The sequence below is a fragment of the Rhipicephalus microplus genome, chromosome 4 (genome assembly GCF_043290135.1).
Source record: "Rhipicephalus microplus isolate Deutch F79 chromosome 4, USDA_Rmic, whole genome shotgun sequence".
Taxonomy (NCBI): Eukaryota; Metazoa; Arthropoda; class Arachnida; order Ixodida; family Ixodidae; genus Rhipicephalus; species Rhipicephalus microplus.
Window position 1 is genome coordinate 55516607 of NC_134703.1, and position 21383 is coordinate 55537989.

Consider the following 21383-nt stretch of genomic DNA (forward strand, 5'->3'; position numbering starts at 1 on the left):
CGGCATAGTTGCGGGTTGCAGCCGCGTTGTCCGATGCAAACGGCCGCAGCCCGAGCAGCCCACCGTGCGAATGCGCCAATGGCATGCACACTCACTGTCACGAGCACTAATAGACCAATAAGACCACGTATTGGGTCTAACTTTTCGCGGGCTTTTTCTTGGTGGCCGCTAGGCGTACACAGTAGCACTGGCGCGAAAAATAAAAAGGGAAACGTGGCTCTTTCAAACGCGACCAAGATGGCCGCAATCAGGGACGTAAAAGGGCAGTTGCGTGTCTCAGAAAAAAGCCCATCTTTGCGCGTCTATCGAGGAATATTTTCATCGCACATGTTATATAAATGCTACTGCGGCTAAAATATCAATTCAGTACGCGTGAAAATTTGCCAGATTATGCATCAATCACTGCAGAATGCGAAAAAAAAAAACATTTTCAAGAAAATGATTTTTTCGCGATTTTTCGGTCTCTAAGACCCGTGTGCTCCTTGAAAAAAAGGTCATTTGGTGAATCTGAAAGCCAACAAACATATTCCTGGATTGAATAAAGGCAAAGTTAATATCACAGTGCTTATCAAAATCTGTATGTCGTGGATACACAGTAACTCTGTACTATTGATGACATGTACATGCCATACTGCTTCGTCTGTCGTCTTCACCCTTATTACTACTAAATTGTTCAGTGTATTGAAAGATTTGTATTTTGTATTCACTTTGTGCAACTACCTGTTCCTGCATTCACTAACTCACGATCTGTGTTGTTTTAATTATGATACAATATGACCCCCCCTCACATATTGTTCCGAATGGGAACCATGTAGTATTTGAATAAATACACAATTTTATGCAAGACATAAGGGTGGCGCCACATAGGGCTGTTAAATGAATGTTATTTTCGTACCTCATGATATGAATGTATAAGGTCAGGAAACGTCGAATGCACCAAGTTAAAGTGGGTGTACACACACGAAAATGGTTCACACTCTTCATTTAGTTGTTCAACATGCGAATTTACAATGTTAGATGCCTAATACTATAGCAGCACGAAAACCTGCCTGTAATATATTTCAACACTTTGGCGATTGTAAGCAATGGCGTGCTGCCAAAAACTTATCAGCAAGACCAACCGCTACGATATAAAAATTAGTTTTGAAAATAATAAATATTGACTTAGTGTTGATATGCAGTGCTTCTGTAAAAAAACCGTAAAGATGAGTTCAATGCCCCAGGCCTACCTGGCTAAGCGCCGTGTTTGTGGAAAGCAGCTCTTCCTTCTCGCACGACACCTCCCGCAGCTTCACCTGAACGGAGGCCAACGTCTCCTCCAGAGCAACCAGCTTGTCGTTGGCGACTCTCAGCAGATTCTCCAAGTTCTTGCTCTGCTCTACCTTCTCCTGCAGACCACGCATGTCCTCTCCCCGAGAACGCATTGCCTTGTTCTCTTTGACCTACGTGAGGAGAGGGAGACGTCAGGCTTTGATGGCTCAAATAATAAAAAATTGGGAGCCCATCTCCCTTTCAAAAAAAGGGGGGGAGCGAAGCTTAGCGTGTGCGTGCCCCCCTCCCGCTTTTTTATCTCATTGTGCAATGCTCCTTCCTAACTTTGCCTATTCTCCACGCTGACGATTTGAATCTTCACCTGCATTGCTGCAGGCAACAAAGACAGTCACTTGTTAATCAACGAAACGCAACAATGAAATGACAAGCGACCTCAACAAAATGTCAAACTGCCACATAACAAATGGCTGATTGCCATCACACATCAGACAGAAAGGTACAGTTAATGAAAAAACAGCACATATGCATGTGACTGGTGCACCTTCAAGCGCTGGGTTTTTTTTGTTGCAAACTATGCCAGCAGTGCCACACCCACTACAACTGAAATCTAACTTGCAGTAGCTCCACTTAAAAGTCCAATTCAGGGGTTTTGTATGCCAAAGGCGCAATGCGATTAAGGGACACATCATAGGGGGGACTCGCTACCCTAGATTTAACTACCCGAGATTTAACGTGCATCTAAGCCGAAATGAATGGTTGCTTTTGAATTTCGCTCCCACAGAAATGTTGCCGCTACGGCTGGGAAACAAGACCATGCTCTCGAGCTTAACGGTGCAACATTAGCCGAAAATCTAACATGGTGGACGAGGTAAAACAAATAATCATCTTACAATTCTGTGGCAGGAAAGGGAAAGTTACTAATTTAGCCCTTCTCCAAAAAATTGAAGTCTTATTAACTTCCCATCACTCTTGTGTTCGAAGGCACTACTTACAGTAGCACCAAGGGTCCTTATAAAAGACAACCTGATAAACTATGCTGACAATAGACCAGTATTTTGATGATTTCCAGGGCCTCTTCTCACTTTCTACAGAAGGATATGCCATATGTGACAGTGTCAACAAAGATTTCTAGCCAACTTAACGACTATCTATTTGCATGTAAGTAGCACTGATTAGCATAAGGTAATGTTGGCCAACTGCTGCCGAATTTTAGCTAAATAGTGGCAGGTGTTTGGTAGTGTTGTCTTCGCAATGGCAAATTATTATGGGTCCTCTCTTAACCAGGAATTGAGCATGTAAAATATGTCTGCAAGTCTTTTGCATGTGACCTTCCGACAGCTGCTACATTTGCACACATTTTCTTTCGTTCAGCAACTTCAGTGAAAGAGAGAGCCTTTATTTTAAAAAAACAAAAAAAGTGGTCCATCGCGGGTGCAGCCCTTCTTCCAAGACTCCACCTGCTATGGCAGCTGAGCAGGCCTCACCCAGGGTCACCAGTTGGCTTCCCAGGATTCGATCATCGTTTGCACATTTTCTATACATTATTGAACCGCATTCATGCTCACAAAAAGTTTATATTTAATCATTTGCTTTAGACTTTCCCTCCAAAATTGTCACCTGGTTACCAAGACATTTAATTCATCTATTTCTATGTCTGTAATGCTTCTGCACCAGGCCTCTCTTCAACCACACATTCCAAAATGGGGAGTATTCTTAGATAAGCTTGAAAGCAGGTTTACAAATCATGTTGTAGGCAAAGGTTACCGAAACTTGGTGATGTCAAACTTCGGGCTAGTTTATAATGCTCAGTTCAATAAAGAAATGGGAGACTTTTTCAGATAGGTCAGTTTTGTGCTCATCTGAAAAAGTTGAAGTTTCCTTATTATGATTGACAATGCCCCAAGAGCAAGACTGACCAGCTCTTCGATCTTCTGCTGCAGCGAGATGATTTTCTTCTCGAGTCCCTTGTTGAGCTTCTTGACATGCTCCACCGACTTGGCTTCAATTTTAAGCTGGCGCAGCTCCTTCTTGGCAAACCAGCGGCGCACGGCTGACTGCGCCACAATGACGCAGGCCACGTCGTGCTGGTACTTGCGCCTGGCAATCCAGCAGCGCACGTTTTTCTGCAAAAACAGAGCTTGCATGGTCACAAGTGCAAAACAACAAGTTACAAGGTTCTCAGTGCAATCATTCACACCAGCTTACATACAAGAAGCAAAGATGTATGTATGGGTACGTGTTTACTGAGTTAACTTGTGCTAAGTATGAATAAAAGAAACATGTACTATGCATGGTGAATTAACTCAGTATTGTTCAGAGTCACGTTCAGCACATTGTGTGTGTGCGTACGTGCACATACGAGACTGACTCATCTTTCTTTGGCTTCTCAGATCTATACCTTGACTACCAGGAGATGAATTCATTTCACTAATGTGAAATTTCGTATTTTCCTCTGTTTTGTTCTCACATAAATAGAGCCGATGCAGCATAGGACCAAGCTTGCAATTTATGAACATTGCGAATTCACAGAAAGCTACTACAAGTGCTTCGAAGTGTAGAGACACCACAAAACAAAGATGCGGCTGTTCAAACTTGAAAACAAATTGTCATAAAGTCACTTGAACAGTAAATACGAAGGCAAAAGTTTATCCTTCAGGAGTAGGGCAGGAACAAGACGTAAGGTACATTACAGATTCACCTAAGAACACTCAACTGTGCTGAAAATTGTATGTTCAGAGCTCTAGCCTTATCATTCAGGTCATCCAAAGACAATAATGGCTTAAGATGAATGGCATTACAGTAATATTTTATATGAAATAATGCTGCAGTCAATGTTGCTGAGAATACATCTACACAACATACTGTTACACTCCGTTAAACATGTCCAAGTACTGCGAGACAAAGTTGTGAACTGGTAATTAGCGATTCCCTATGGCAAAGCCCTGTTCTTTACTGGTTTCAAACATATTTTAAATCCATACATTAAATCAGGAAACTACACTGCTAGCTTGAGGGGCCTCAAGCAAGATAATTAGTAAGGTGTGTTTGAACTTGGCAAGCAAGCAGCGGCTCCAACTCATTTTTGGTCACCAAAATAACTTTCTCGGCCTTAAATCCAGTTGAAAGTCTGCACATCAACAAATTTACAACAAAAATATCAAATCTTCCAACAATCTCACTGTTTTTTGGAAAAGTTTACAAGCATAGTTACAGACATATTTAAACAGTCAACAACGCTATGAAGATGCAGTGCTTTGAAATAATTTTCTAGTTCTCACTAAGTACTGCAAAGCCGCACATTAGTCCTCATCATCTGGCATCATTATCTACGACTGCACCGAGTCATCTTTACGACGTGGTTGACAGCTCAGTAACGTATGCCGTCTGGCTAGTTGATGTAAAGCTGTGCGAAACACCGTTGGCGCAAACTTGAAAGAAGACGAAAGAAAGGACACGGAAAAGTGCACACTTGCAACTGACCTTTAATAAACCGAAGGTCATCTTCTGAAACCTTCACGCATGCATACAACCACAGGAAAAGCACAAACAACTATCATCACAAACTATCAGATAAAAAAGCAAATTCATTATCACACATTGACAGCCTTTCATGAGATCGACAACAAAGCATGCACAGCGCAACTTGCCTGTATGATGACAGCGGCCGCATGGCGCTGGAGCTCGACGTACCGGTTCCGGGCGTACATGCCCCGGATGCGGCATTGAAGCTGCACCACCAGAAGCCTGAGCCGCTGGTAACTTCTCCTGGCAATAAATCCTCGCACGTGCTTCTGGATGAGGATAGCCGCCTTGGTGCAACGCAAAAAATGCGCATGCCTGTTTGCAACAAGTAGACAAGCAAAAAAATTTGCAGTTTGAGAATACTTTTCGATCAACTTACAAAATAAAAAAAATGTGCATTGCACCAGTACACACAAGAGCACATGCTACATTTGTTCTTTTTCTCCTTCACAAAAGAGTTAGGCTAACTTGGCTTATCTGTCATGAGCCTACTAAGGTTTTCATTTTAACATTTCAACATTGACCAAGCAGGGCCGATCCTATCTACTAGCCATTCTGGAGAATCTAGATCAATATGAAAGTAAGTGTTCATAAACAGGTACTTCAGAGACCCCCATTTAAAGAGAAAAAAAAATGTTTGATGCTCTCTAGAAGTTATCACACACTACCAGCAGGAGTGACATGGCCCCTTATATAACTCTCACTGATGTTTGTCCTAACGGTGGAGCAACATAGTAACTTCATACAGACATCTAAAACTAGCAAATGCAAAACTGAAGAGACTATGGCGGTAAAAACAGTCTATATTGAAACAAATAGAAATCCTCAAAAGCACGCACATAAAAAAATGTTTAGTATTGTAGTAAAACATGAGGTTACAAACCTATAGACCACTCCCTCCTCGTGTTAAGTATTAGAAAAAACAGCAGAACACTTAGATGAAAACTTAAACAAAGCGAACTTATGTTTGCATACAACTCCAGATTCAGCACAAAACAGTCATTCTTGAGGCACAATGTTCATTTATGATAGAAATGACACATGCCATCTTCAAACGCAAGCGATCAGAATCCTCGGCCTCAAGCTGAGGATTTGGATCACTTAAGTTTGCATTGAAACCCTCAAGATAAGCAAAAAAAGAGCTCATCCAATATGGTGTTAAATGCAGCCACATTAACGTATCGTTTAGGTCAATCACACCACAAATCATAGGACAGTGGAGTAAGTGTTACTGACTTGCGAGCCAGCATTCCTCTGCCGTATCTCTGGAGCCCTCTGGCTGCATTGAGGAGCATTCGGTAGCGCCTGAACTGCAGGTAGCCTCTGATGTGCTTCTGGATCATCAGCGCACATGCCCTGTGCTTTTCTGCTCGGAGCTTCTCCAGGTAAGCCACTTGGCCTGCCCGAAAGAAAATCTTGGTCTTGCCAAACTGGAACTTGTCCTCTTCCTGCGTGAATAAATAAGTAGTTGCAAAATACAGTATAAAAGAAAAAAACAAGAAAACTTGACTACAGCATGTCATTATGGGGTAATTTTAGTAAATATACATGCCTTGAAGCAATGGACAGATTACAAGACAAAGGATCCTGGATGAAAAAAACAAACAAAAATCAAGATTATTTCTGTACTGCTGTCTCAGAGTCCTTACGAAAAGCATTAATTATCCCTTATGCATATGAAATGTCTTAGACATTCATGTACTAAGTGGCCCAGCTTTAGCCCATACGTGATGGCAAGTATGAAGCAAAAGCTACAAAGCTTGCCCACCGCAAGTCGCTTATAAGTAGGCTTGTACGAAAAGATTTGGTTAGAATAATTTCTAATGTAATTAAAACAGTGTTTGTGTGCACATATATATATATATATATATATATATATATATATATATATATATATATATATATAGAGAGAGAGAGAGAGAGAGAGAGAGAGAGAGAGAGAGAACTTAGCCTGTTTGTTACAACCTAAATAACCTGCACAATATTATTTTTTAATTGATACAACGCATGTGCAAATGTTATTTTTCTCAGTTCAAACAAAGTGTAAGCAACTTTCAGTGGCAGCAGAATTTGACATCTGATATGAAGCAAGTGATAACTTGCAAGATATGTTGCATTTTAAAATTTACGTTACCAGGAGCATAAAAATTGGCATAAGCTTTTATACTTAAAGAAGGAATTCATGTGAGTATATTATGTTCATTTAACCTTAACTCGAGCTTCGCGGCAGAGCGTATTTTCTTTGGAAAGATGTACTCCTGGTACAACACCCCTCCACTGCAGTGAAACCATCTTTACAAAAGGGTGACACAAGGACTAATAAACACCTATTTGTTCGTAATAAAAACCTATTATTCAAGTTTGAATAGAAGTGAATTCGATGCCATTAATATTCATTCACATATTTAAAGCACTCAAATGTTCGCACAAGCCCATAATTAAGATGTCCTGTGACCCTTTTATTCAGCAGACATCATAGACAAGCACATTGGCGATGCCACTTTTCCCTTTTCTGGTTCCCAATTGCAGACTAACAACCTACCGTTTCTTACTGCATTGCACAGATTTTGAGTAAAGCTCACAAAGTCTAAGTTATCCATCACTTTTTGTGCGATCCAATATCCAGTGCAATGATTCCCAAGGGATTCACAACGCTGCATATTTTGTGCCTTTACTACAATCTGCCACCCCCCTTTTCTCTTACTGGAGGGGTCCTTACTCTCCTCCACTGGTCTATAAGGGCAAGGGGTCCCCAAGACACCATGGCTAAGAAACAATGATCTAGTGCTCTGCATCAATGAATGAATAGGCATTATGCAAATCCACTAGGTGAAAATTATGCCTGATGGACAATGTAGCACTAGTTACACATCTTTTTCCATTGAACTACCAGTGAAAGTACACTGAAAGTTCTTATCTAAAACGAGAGTATGTGGCTCCTGGTAGGGTTGCATTGCAAAAGAGGGCATTTATTATTTTTTTTACATCAATAACACAAGCTAACAGTACTGTGGAATATAAAATATGAACATAAAATATGAACATAGCCAAGACATACCATCAAGATGAAATTCTGAAACGTTATAATACACTTGGCACTGGGGTAGCAGAACAGCACAAGCATTGCAGTACCTTTATGACATTTTCCAAGATCTTCCTACAAGTAACCTTGAGGTCGCTCCGGTCAATATCCCGGGCGCAGGTCAACACACGATATCTGCTTAGGAACTCCTGATAGCCCCATCTAGTAAAGAAAAAGTATAAATACAGCTCAGATTTCACAAAGCAGCATGCACTTGCAAAAGTTTTAAGAGAGACCTTGCTAACCTTGATGGGTAGCCGGCTGCACTGATCCGGACCGTTTCCAATACGCCACATGCCCTGAGCTGCTGGACTGCCCGCTTTGTGTCAAACGAAAAGGCTGCTTTCTGGTCATTCGGTTTGATGCAACGGACATAGTGGGGTGTCGTGGCATTCAAGGTGCTCATGAGCAAGCCAAGAGAGTCACGAAACTGAAAAAGGAAATGAAAAATGACTAGTGACATCCCACAAAAGTCAAGTGCCCCAAGGCTGTCGCTGCTATTTTCGCATGTTGCAAGAAAAGATCAATATATTTGAGTGTCAGCTTTACAAGAAAGTTTCACACACAACACATCACCCATACTCTACACAGCTTGAACAACGTACTTCCGGTTTAAGACTCATTTAAATTTTCAGTGCCTGGAGGTGGTTCGAACAGAAGGAAAAAGACTTAATAAAAGACACTACTGATTAGTACAAAAGGTCCTCTTACAGCCTACAGCTATGGAAACTCCTCCAGTATATTAGTATGTTACTGTATAACATGTTTAATATTAAATGAATAAAATTATTCTTTAAACAGCGTACGGACATTTATCATGCGCAATGCTGCCAATCCGTGCATAGTGAGAATAGAAACAAAAGAAATTTGGCACGAGAAAACATTGCTGATGGCCTACTGCCTCCATCCATGAATATGTTCCCGTTCCTATTCGCACACTGTTTACCAAGCATTTACCTGGGAGCCCACCGTCTTCTTGTGTTGCTTCTTTGACGAAGTCGCCGGTTGTGCAGCTGCGACTTTGACTGCGGGTTTTAGCCTCTTGCTTGACGACTGCTCGTCCTCAAACAACTCAGCGACCAGCTCATACTGTGCAAAATATAGACAAATAAGTGCACGCAAAACACATGCAAGTACATGCACTCGCTTGAAGCCAAGCTCTCTAGAGTAGTTTCCAAAATAGTTCCCAGTGGCTCTTGCAAATGAAAGCAAGAAAGTAAAGCTTTTCCTTCCAGAGAAATAATAAACACTGCTTGAAGAGCTGTCCAATTCTCCATTACTCCTAGGCGCCTACTCCTGTCGAGCAATTATTCTCCCAGTATTCAATGAATCGATCTCTTGACATAAAAAAACTGATAAGAGAAACAGTCTGCTCCTCCATGCTGTCAAAATAAGTGCCTGCTCAATTCCAGATAAATGAAAGAAGACTGCCTTGACTGACAACTACCAGTGTGCAAAGCATTCATAACAACAAAACGATGGTTTTATCAATAAGGCCATTTTACATCAATTTACATCAAGTAATTAGACAAGGTGCAGTGAGCAAAAAAAAGAAAAAAAAGATCAGTTTCGTCAGCAGCAGAATGTTTGAAGTGAGTGTCCAAGTAAGTATAAATAAGATAACTACAAGAACTACCAACAATTCTAACGACCCATCGTGAGTAAAGCAAAGAGCAACACAAAGAGGCAGCGAGAAGGAAATAGTAGTCGTCTCACTTGACTAGCTTTGAGGATGTTGATATGCTCCTCCAGCACGGTGTCCCTGTTCTTCTCAAGGAAGCCGCTCGACTCGTAAGTTACATCATCCGCAAAGTGGTGGATGATGAAGGCAGTGTTGGACAGGCGGGGCTTCTCAAAATGCTTCCACTGCTTGCATTTCTCAAAGAGCTTGGCACACCACGACTTGTCGCTCCCCTTGGGAACCTACGAGGGAAGCACCTTTTATGACAAGGAACCACAGAAGGCCTGTCATTAATACTTAAGCAGCAGTTTTTTTTTTCCTTATACATGTAAAGCACAGCAAACTGAATTTTCCTTCATAAACTAGTAGCAACTAGCAACTTTACATTTAAATGTTATTTGTCACGATGCCTTATCGATCGCTTTACAGTTTTTAAATGTGAGAATTATAAAGATAATTATGACTAATTAATCATATAGACTACTAGCACTATATTTGTTTCTCAGGCAACAGCGCATTTTTGCTGCCGTCACTTATTCTTTTGGGACACTTCATAATCAAAACTTCCTGAATCAAGAGACATAAAAATAATGCTAATAAACAAAGATGATAACAAAACAAAAATGCTGAACTTTTGCGTCAGTCTGCCACGTCAAAGAAACCAAGGGCACAAGTAACACCTACAGAAGATAACAGACTCCATTATGCCAAAAGCGTTCAAACATTGAATGTCACAGCTCAATGGAATAATAGCTAGCTTGCTAAATACTAAACTTTGGCAGCAGAAATTCTTCCCTCTTCATGTCATGTCTCAGACGTTTGCCTTGGTAAGTAACTGTACATCTTGAATATTTTTGTACTTATGAAAGTAATACAAATCATAATGATATTTTCCAACATCCGTTCCAGAACATGTAGTGCATTTCAGGTCAGGTTCAAGAGCATGAACGTAAACAAAGGTAGCAAGATTATGAGGGCAGACCAGTAAGTGAGAGGGAGTTTGCACTCACCCGACATTCTTCATCCAGCAGATCCAAGACACCCAGTTTACTTTCAATGAGATCAATACAGGGCTGATTGTCGTAGAAGTCAATGAACTTCCACTCTATCTGCTCTCTCACATACTCCTCCTGTTCTAGCTTGAAGACATGCTGTAATGAGACCGCAGTGTAAATTACTTCCGCCCATACAGGGTCCGTCATTAAAGCCATGCACATGATTTCAGTGTGAAGTGACTATTCATGGCAGTGCAGAAAAACAGGTTGGGCAATGTGGTAGGGGATCTGTGCTTCCAACTCGGCCGGCCGGCCACCAGTTCACTACAAACAGTGCGAGTGGAAAGATGTGCCTTCACGTGAGATTTCGTTTTAGACTCTGTAACACGGCACTGTCAAGTGTGCACTTCAACAGTGATACGAAATCAAGTTTCGGTTTGAAGTGTGGAAGAAATGACACCAAAACATTGTACATGCTCGAAGAGGTCTTCAAGGATTACACCATTTCCGAGACACAGTCTGGGAAGTAGCACAAGGCGTGCAAGGAGGACCGGGAGGAGGTTGCCGATGAACTCCGTTCTGGACCCCCAACGACCAGAAACAACGAAAATGATTATTATGTTCCCCGTTTCTTTCGTTTTGACCGCCGATTGATCGTCCAGAAAATTGAGTTTGTAACGCAAGGAGAAACTGTAAATGTTGCCTTTTACTTGAGGTGCTCAAAGGGTTGAAACGTCAGGTCGCACGTGCGTGACATCAAGGACACGGTCAGGCTCCATCGTGACAATGTCTGCAGCTACGTATCTACGATTGCTACCAACTTCCTGACCCGCAGCAACAGCTCGGTGATACCCCCCTATTCCCATTACAGTCCTTGCTTGGCACTGTTCTCTCTAATGGAGAGAAAGCTGAACAAAAAAGCAAAGGGAGATCGTTTAGGACATCAAAAGAGGTTACAAGGTTCCTGAGACATTCCTACAGAGAACTTTCAGGGTACCTTTCAGACATGACAGACATCTCTGCAAGCCTACTGATTCAGTGGGAGAGTAGAGTATCTTCAAGAATTTCAGCCATTTGTACAGGTCCCATCAATAAATCAATTTTTTTCTATAAAACTCACATTACTTTTGTCACGGACCCTATACAATAGTATTGAAAGGGTACTACAATGAAATACAGCAGACTCGGTAAATTGAAATCTCTTTAACGAAACTGCTGGAACAACTGACTAATATGCTTGGTGTAGTACTCAATTCTGCACCCCTATTCATCTCTTGCTAATGGAACTCCTGCTACACGAAGCACATTTTTCTGTAACAATATTATGATTTGGGAAAGTTGCCAGTCCTGTTGTATGTGTTTGGCCCTCGTTGTTGGTGCTTTACAAGAATCCACATGTTCCTGGTCTCTACACCCTTCATTTTATGAGAATCTACTGCATTTAGCCATAAGTCTGCTTCATGACTAGGGCAAAGGCAATGATAAAGCCATTTCTACTGCTCTATTCAGTACTATATGTGTTTTTCTTGTAGAACCATCGCAAGGTACTCAAAGCTTATTTGCTTAAAAATCTTAATTGCTTGGGCTTACCATGTTGAACTGCTGCTGAAGCTTTTCATTTGCATAGTTTATGCAAAACTGCTCGAAGCTGTTTGTCTCAAATGTTTCAAACCTGAAAGTAGACAGAGAAATTATATATCAATACGACATGACAAAAGAGACGTCACACATGCAAATCAGCACAGCAAGAAAAAAGTGAAAAAAAAGTAAATCTTTTAAAGCACCACTTTTCCCATGCAAGTGGCTTGACTGGTTGGCTCATATTTTAACATAAATGGGCAGCCACCCAAGTTTCTTCATAGCATTTTCCAGAACAAGAACAACTGAAGCACTCTAAATGTAGCTCAGTGGTGTCTCCAATTGCTTTGCTTTCATACACCGAATATTCGTGTATACGCGCTAAACACAATTTCTCCATTATCCCAGCTTCAAAGAGCCCTGTTAATCTCAGTTCAAATCCCAGCTGTGTATCTAGAGTCATCAGAACCGGACATGAAAAGGGTACACTGGTTTTTCAAATAAGCACTTTTTCCTGTGCTTCTATAAGCAGTGTTTCAGTGTGCTGCAATGCTGAATACTAAGTCATATGCCCAGGCTTCATAAAAATTTAGTCATTTTCGTAAGATTAATATCCCAAAAAGTCCCTTGCAGCCAATAATAAAGTTTTAACACATTGGTGTTGATCGCATTTTCGTTGGTGGATTAATCGTTTCCAACCTGAGTTTGTGCTTGTTTTAAATACGATCCTGGAAAAAACCTTTACCACTCACTGTCATAAAAGGTACTACTAATTGTGCAGCGTGGTTTCAACATTTGCCTTGAATCAGGATGTCAATAGCTTACAATCTTTTTTTAGGGTGGCACTAACACAACACAATGTAATCTTTTATTTCCCCGATCATTACGAACGCACGCACACACTTTTCAGTAATGCAACCACTGGACCAGCAAGTTCTTTTCCTGAAAGGCGATAAAGGGCCAGCAAGTTGCCATAACCGAACAGCAAGTAGAGCCAAGGACCTCACCCATATATATCCAAGACACCAATGAAGCGGTTCACTTTGTCCTTGAAAGAGAGCGCTTTATTGATCCTAGAGACAATCCAGTCAAAGAGGCGTGCGTATATGTGCTTGGCAAGCGCGTCTCTCGCAAAGGTAGCCTGGTCAACAGTCATCGGCTTCGTGATCACCTCCCGCATGCTTTCAATTCGTCGGTTGCAAAGCCACACCGAGATCTGCTCCTTGTCTATACCCAGTAATGCACACATGGTCATAAGGTGAGGGTTTTTGGGCTGAAAACAGAAAAGACCAGCTGCAACACACGGCTTGCATGCACAACATGGTACAATTTTCATTTATTTATATTAAAAATATCTGCCACTTGCCAGAATGTCTGATTTGATCCTGGCACAAATGAAATTACGGTGACTCATAGTAACCGATTTGAGCATAATTTCTACAATACGAGAAGTATTCATATTCTGTAATTGTTTTTAACGTCACAAAAACACAAAAGGTATGTCGTGCAGCCTAGCGGAGCCTTGAACCTGCATTATAGAATCGTTTCCTTTGCTGTACGTAGTTTGATGCTTTGACTGCACCATAATTAGTGCTCCCAAATCTGAGTATGCATACTGTTACCCATCCCCGCTCTACTCCATGCTGCTTACAAGTTAAAACGAGTTGGTTGCCTAGGGCGGCTGCCTTCATGGCAACAGGCCAAACATGTCACCAGCTGCCGCGCAGATTACACACATGCATAGCAAACCAGCGCACACACAAACAAAGCCCTCTCACGTTCACCTCTCACTGCTCATAGCACGTGTGTGTACGCAACTTCATAATCACCGCAAATGAACCGTTTAGAATATAAATGGAACATGGCGTTTTCCACGTTACCACTCTGCAATTCCACAATGAACGTTAAGCTTTCTGTTGTGCTAAAAAAAACAGCTACAATGAAAGTTGGTTGCCTGTTTTTTTAATTACAGTAGAGTCTAAATAATAATAAAGGACATGGCAAAAATTTTAAATATGTCTTGTGAGTCTCACCATGCCACAAACATGTTTTGTCCTGAATGCTGGACATAGCAATATTTTTGTGCTCGACATGACTATTACATTAAGATTTGCTATAAATAATTTGTTTCATGTCCTTGATAGATGGGCTCACACAACAGATCAATACATAGCATACACACGATCCCTCAACAGCTAGCATTTTCATGGCAGAAAAGAACATCCTTATTTGCATGGTTGCCCAAATACATTAGAGATTAAAATGTCGAGCTCTTTAAAACTCAAAGTAAGTCAGAAAATAACAGCAAGTGTACTTTTTCTTTAACATGTTTAAACTGAACAATTTTGTCTCAATGAATATTACTACGAAAATTTGGTGCTTGGTTCCAGTGAATTCGCACAGACCAAAAGGCTGTTGGAACAGGCAACACTCAATCATGTAATTAAGATATGCAAGTTCCAATTGTGATCTCATTCGTCATACAAACCCAGTGAGGCAACCTGGGCACAGAGATGTGTGAATGAAAAAGCATCACTTGATTATTAGAGTTGTCGACCTCGTCAAAAGTTTCAAGGAACCTGTTTTATGGAAGCACTGGAGTTATGTTGCAATGCCAAACAGACGTTTTCCAAGTGTAATGGTAAATTCGTGATGCTAAGGCCCACTTTCATAGGTGAAAATGTCCTACACTTTCAGCGGTCCATGGTGATGTCAATGTGACATATGACGAATATAACAATCTAAAAATGACAGCACCCCAATGCTGCAAAGAATTCTTCCAAAGCTTTTCATTATCACCCAATCTGAAACAATATTTTAACACATGCTTCACACATATGAAGTTTAGCACCAAATCCTTTGACACTGGTAATAATAATAATAATAATAATAATAATAATAATAATAATAATAATAATAATAATAATAATAATAATAATAATAATAATAATAATAATAATAATAATGTTGTTGTTGTTATTTATGGAGTTTAACATCCCAAACCACGATACTATTATAAAAACGCCATAGTGGAGGGCTACGGAAATTTTGACCACATGGGCACATGGGCACAATGGGGTTCTTTAATTTGCACCTAAATTTAAGTACACAGGCCTCAAGCATTCTTGTATCTATTGAAAATTAGTAAGAGTAATACAAGTTTCAATTGTTTCCCCATGCAAAATTTAAAAGGTAAGCTTTTACGGAAACAACCAAACGAAAAAGTTTATACTTATGTTTTTACAAAGTAGAAGGCATGAACAAAGAATGCATCCAGATGGTTCGATACCTGGCATGGCTACTTCAACTGCGACAATGCTTCAACAGTTAGTTTGAAAACCTGTCCTAAATAGTCGAGATCATTTCATTCATTTGTGATGAGCTTCAAAAGAAGAGTAGTCGAAGAGAACTCAGTTGTAATAATTTCACAGCTAGGTCAATCAATTGAACAAAATTTAAAGTATTTAAGGTACGCAATTTATTTGTGTTCTTACCTGAACCATGCAACATTCTGTGTCGTCACCTCGTTCACCACCCTGCACAACTTCAACGTTGCCCAAGTGTAAAATGGCAGCCAGTATGCGGAAGATCATTTGCTGCTGGTTTTCCGTGAAACCTAACAAGAAAACACGAATACAACCAAAAGTTTATTAAAAAGCCATATTGCTCGGGGCATTTAGTGAGTGCCTCTGTAGAAGCATTTTTTTTTTTCACACACGCAAGCAATAAAGGAAAACCGGCTTACCAAGAAGAGTGAAAGCGTTCCTGGTTGTCTGAAAGGAGTGTGCATCATCAACACCTGCAATGTGTGGCGAGTCGCCCTGGTTCGTGTAGTGAAATGTTGTTTGGTCACCTGTAATCCAGCAATTCAAAGCAGGCGATTCACATTAGACACATTCACAAGTGAGGACATACCTATAAAGCCTCAAAAATTTAACCCACTACAGATTTCACTGCAATTACTGAACTATACTACTCAAGCGAACCGTACAGCATCTGCAACTTTCAGTGGAAATGATTAAAAGACTTGATACGAGTGGCGTGTTTCACTTGCACAAAGTTAAGCTGCATCTATACGAACTGCTTTAGCAACATGTCTAAAACATATATTCTCATATAAAAATGTGCCCATTCTGGCATTACTTCATATTCTTTTATTTTTCAGATATGTATTCTACACCACGTCCACTGCTGCACAAGCCCAAAGGGGGCCTGCAGTATTGCAACATAACTAAGAAAATAAATTTTCATGATGTTTGCATGATGATATGTAGGGTTTAATGTCCCAAAACCACCATATGATTATGAGAGACGCCGTGGTGGAGTGCTTCGGAAATTTCGACCACCTGGGGTTCTTTAACATGCACCCAAATCTGAACACACGGACCTACAACATTTCCGCCTCCATCAGAAATGCAGCCGCCGCAGCCGGGATTCGAACCCGCGACCCACGGGTTAGCAGCCGAGTACCTTAGCCACTAGACCACCGCGGCGGGGCTTCATGGGGTTTTCATTGAACAGCATGTGTGAGTAATTGTAAAATGTGAAAGCTGTACTACAATTGAACAGTTCCTACCTCCGCTAAGCTTCACAATTAGTTAATAATGTCTAATATTTAGTTTAGCATTATAACAATTAGTGGAGTAACAAACATCAGCGATGCACATTATAGTACAAACAAGAAAACTTTACCTAATAATCAGTGACCAAAGTGAGCAATACCTAGCTGCAGATCTTGTAATTCATCGAGATCAGCAGAAGCACACAGCTGGTAGAAGATGTGGTAGTTGCGCTCCTCGGAAGCCTGGAACACGACTCTGGACTTTTCCAATAAGTACGTCCTCATGTTGGCACCAATGATGTTGAACCTGGAGTTGAAGTCTATCTCTATGTACTTTCCGAAACGAGAGCTGTTGTCATTTCTCGTCGTTTTCGCATTGCCTATCGCCTGTAGCAAACAAGAAAGAAAATACATCAGCATGCAGTGGGGGCTGGATGTCCTCAGGACTACATTCAGTTCAACATCTTTATCACCCTAGGTTTGGGTAATACCATGCTGAGATTAGTATCACTCTGACTATGAACGACAAATGAGATTGCAGAATGGAGAGTGATATCGATATCTCACTACGAAACATAAACCTAAAATTCATCACCACTTCTTAACATTAAAATCAAATTAACAGTCCAAAGTATTACTATAAAGAATTATTTTGAAGAGGCACCACACAATCGAAACAGGATGCAAATATTGCATTACCATTAGTTTGTATCAACGATCACAGAAGACTAGAACTAGAATGCAGGCGGTAATCAGTTCACAGTAAAACAGAATGGCACCATCGACTGTAGGTTTAATATATAGAACACTGACTGAATGTTTCAGTTATTTGGAATAATGTCCTAAGGCAACAGAGGGGCAATAAAACACTCGAGTTGGACACTTTAGATTATGTTTCACGTCCTCCAGACCTTTAGGATGTGCCTAAACACAAAAAGACAAGTGCTCTTTCCCTTGGATGAAAATTGAACCCTCAACCTAGTTCTCAACAGGAGAACGCCAGAGCAGTGGAGCAACATGTTGAAGTGTTCCAAGGCATTTACTCCCACCACTATTATGGCACAATACTGGCAATATGAAACGTGAAACTGATATGCGAATACTCAAGCAAATAATGCAGCACTAAGCATTCAGGCACAACAGAGTTTTGCTGCTTACAAAGGCAAAATATTTTTTCTCATGCAATATAGATTTTGTTGACCTGATCAAAAATATTTTGCATAAACAAGGAGCCAAGCTCACAGGTTTACAAACGTATTTATGTATTGAATTAAGTAGTTTACTAATGTTTAGGTATTTTTTAATCACTGGTCAGTTAGTTTATTCTCAAGGCCATATGGCATTAGATGAGAGATTGTGTAAAGAGCAAGAAGTAAAAGCAACAATCACCGCAAAACAGGCTAAAAAATTTTCTAAGTTACAAAACATTGTGTTTACTAGGTAGATTCTAAGCACAGAAAAACACGATAAGCATACATAACTTAAAATTTCACACAGTTATACAATGCTTGTAAAACTCTAATAAAAGAGTTGACAACTACCTGACAATTACAAGGTTCACATTCACCCTTAGTGAATAATTGCATAAGCTCAGGTTTGGGCCTATAGCCAACATGATGGTATACTGATAAGCACAGCTAGGTCTCTGGTGGCATCGGAAGATCATGTGTTAGATATATGCTCTTAGCAACAACTCGCAGCCTATCTTAAGCTGCATGTTAGGCGAACTAGGACCATTCATGGCCATTACAAAATTCAGGCAACCTTTATTTTAAAGATCAGAGAAGTCTGTGAAACATCTTCTGCTAAGTTGGTGCTCTTTGATACAATAAAATTCATTTTGTTTCATTTTGCTTTCTTTATTATTTTACACTGCTCAAGTAATTGGCCTTTTCACGGCATTAGTCATGGCTGAAAAGTTAACCATACAGTGCAAACGCATCTGAAATCAGGGACTACATTCTGGGAATTCAAGCGAGTGGCCTCAAGCTTGCCCAGAAAGAAAAAGATCTAAGAAAAAGTGTAGTGCTGGCACGATTAAATATAGCAGCTGAAAAGTTTAGGGGTCATTACAACTGTAACAGCAGCCATTTGAACACACGAGCCAGTGACAAAGGTTTCAGGCTGGCACTTGAATTTTCGCGACTTTTTGAGTACTTTTTGGTCTGCCGTTCACAATTAAAGCACTTTACATTGCAGTGTACATCACTGTACCTGCCGCAGCAAGACAAATGCTGAAATAAACATTATTTTTGTCATTTTATGTAAATCGAGAAATAATTCCAGTTAAATGCTCACCTCCATAATAGGGTTGGATGCCAAAACTTTCTTCTCAATGTGAGTCTCTGTAGAGGACCCCCCCACAGTAGCAAAGTAACGCATAGCATACTTCGCAGAAACGGTCTTTCCAGCTCCAGATTCTCCACTGACTATGATTGACTGGTTCATGTTTTCCCTAAGAAAGAGAAATGCAAACCAACACATTACACTACCTACAAGAATCAGCAGACAAGAAAAGGTTGAGCATTTCCCTCGTGGTCACAGCACATCTTAACATGGCTGCATTTTGATGAGAAGTAGCTATACCCTGAAAGAAAGTTTGTATATGTGCGGTTCACATTATAAATCAGTCTTCAGTAGGAATGAAGTAGAGAGACTCTAATGCACCTACTACACGTCAGTATGCTCTTACTAACAGCCCCAGAAGTAGCTGCAATGCTCCAGCTGCACAGATCAAAGTGCTAAGGTGAACGAGGCAAGTAAACAAACAAAATCATCTTCAAGAACTACAAGTGCACCCACAAAGAAAATGATGCCTAGAAAAATATGTGGGCTACATAGTTAAAATACCTGAAAATGTACAAAAGAGTAACCTTCTGGGTAAAAAGTGAATAAAAATTTTTCTGGTATACACCTCAAGAATTTGAACACACCTCTCCATTTTGGTGTACGCCTCCTCGGACACAGCAAATATGTGAGGGTCCAGATCACCCATTGCTTGTCCTCGATATGCGAAGATGGTGTCATTGCCATATATAGGCAATTCCTCATAAGGGTTAATGGCCACAAGCACAATCCCTAAGAACAAATGAAAAAAATAGAAACACGAAACGAGCAAATGAATTAAGCACTGCTACAGAATAACTGCTTTTGCTTTAATGTACAGCAATATCAAGTGAAGTGCTTCACAACAGTCATGAAAGATCGGCCAATTTGCTCTATGAAAATATAACGTAAAAAAAGTAGTGTGTGACTGCGTGAACAAACATGGCTTGTAAGTATGCAACTGAGTTGCACCATTCTTTGGATCATTTTTAGCCTCACATTTTATAGTGAACAGCTCAAGCTGCAGTAAAAACTTTCCCAAAAATAAATCTGTGGAGTCTAAATAAAATTCCTTCAAATGAGTGTAGAAAAGATAACTTTGCATGTAAAATTTTCCCAGGGATGATTAGCTTCTAGTTGCACTAGGGGCACTAGTACCACAATTACTTGTTCACCACGTAAATTTCCACCTTAGCAGACACAATCATGATGCCAGATGCTTAAGCCTCAACCTTTTTTATGCCAAGTTTTCTCTTTTTTTTTTCAGTGCTGCAAGTTCAAACAGTAGCATAAAGTTGTGGCATACCGAAGTTGCACACACGCAACCCAATGTTACAGAACAAAATCAGTAATTCTTGAACCAAGCTTTTCAAGCGCTTTACTCCAAAGAAGTTTTTTTTTAAGTTGACAAAACCAGGTGTACTTTTGCATATGGGTTACTTTGGAAACATTCAATTGTCTAAATTCCACACAATACAGTAGTGACAGACTGCAGTACCCCCCCCCCCCCCCCCCCCCGTCTCTCTCTGAGAAGTTTCAGTACACAACTACCTATACAAAGGCCATTTACTGGGCGAAGTGGTTTGAAGAGCGTATGGCAGATCAGCTGCAACAGGATGCGAACAAGCGCAAAGTTCCAACTGAGATTGCTTAGCAAAAATGCAGAAACGCACATTGTTTATTACATTAACTCTACCCCTTTTCTCTGAGCCTCCCACCTTTTTAGAGCTCATCAAAGGTGGTTATAAGAACTCGAACTGCGCTTCCAGGCAAAACAACATATCTACTGCAATCATGGTGGATACGTGTCAAGCCAAAAAAATACTACATCTTTTATTTAGCCTGCAGTCTTTCCTCTTTGTCTACAAATAATAGATTCAATAACTCTGTCGAGATAGCTAGGCTTTAAAGGACAGAAATATGACATGCAATAAAGTAAGTAGCTCTTCTTATCTTGACCAACGGATAAGGAAAAAAAGGTGTATTGTAAAAAGAGGCACACAGTTGAGGTCTTATGGCCAGCAATAGTAAAGAACAGGCAATTTAAAAAAGGTCCTCACCGCAGTATGTGTAGATGACATTGTTATTGCAGAATCGCACCTGGAGGTTATGTAAAACTGAAAAAAAAAAAAAGAAAATGAGAGCAAGGCAAGTTTTGCATGCCACTGCAAAATTGACCATCGAGAGAGTTGCTCAGTGCAGGGCACAGAGCTTCGAGAAGAGGAGGAGGCTTCACCTGCAGGTTCGTGCAGGTATGAGAGAGATGTCAAGTCATTGCCGCCGATGAGAATCTCAGGGTTGCGCAGAGGCGGCAGCTTCTCTGGCGTGTCGATGGTGAGCACCACTCCCTGGCGAATGAAACACAAA

The 21383-nt window shown here is 40.5% G+C and overlaps 1 protein-coding gene across 3 annotated transcripts in view; it reads right to left on the bottom strand.

Moving 5' to 3' along the window:
- Positions 1–21383, bottom strand: part of didum (dilute class unconventional myosin) — a 56912-nt gene that overhangs the window by 31201 nt on the left and 4328 nt on the right. For all 3 annotated transcript variants that reach the window (XM_075892776.1, XM_075892775.1, XM_037422899.2), the window contains 18 exons: positions 21253–21364; positions 21077–21133; positions 19625–19769; positions 18990–19146; positions 16853–17078; positions 15876–15983; positions 15625–15746; positions 13138–13403; positions 12143–12224; positions 10568–10708; positions 9593–9799; positions 8834–8965; positions 8122–8306; positions 7927–8038; positions 6031–6242; positions 4920–5109; positions 3189–3395; positions 1230–1442 (listed from right to left, as the gene is read on the bottom strand). In XM_075892776.1, coding sequence (XP_075748891.1) covers positions 1230–1442; positions 3189–3395; positions 4920–5109; positions 6031–6242; positions 7927–8038; positions 8122–8306; positions 8834–8965; positions 9593–9799; positions 10568–10708; positions 12143–12224; positions 13138–13403; positions 15625–15746; positions 15876–15983; positions 16853–17078; positions 18990–19146; positions 19625–19769; positions 21077–21133; positions 21253–21364 — 2874 coding nt within the window. The remainder of the gene's footprint in view (positions 1–1229; positions 1443–3188; positions 3396–4919; positions 5110–6030; positions 6243–7926; positions 8039–8121; positions 8307–8833; positions 8966–9592; positions 9800–10567; positions 10709–12142; positions 12225–13137; positions 13404–15624; positions 15747–15875; positions 15984–16852; positions 17079–18989; positions 19147–19624; positions 19770–21076; positions 21134–21252; positions 21365–21383) is intronic.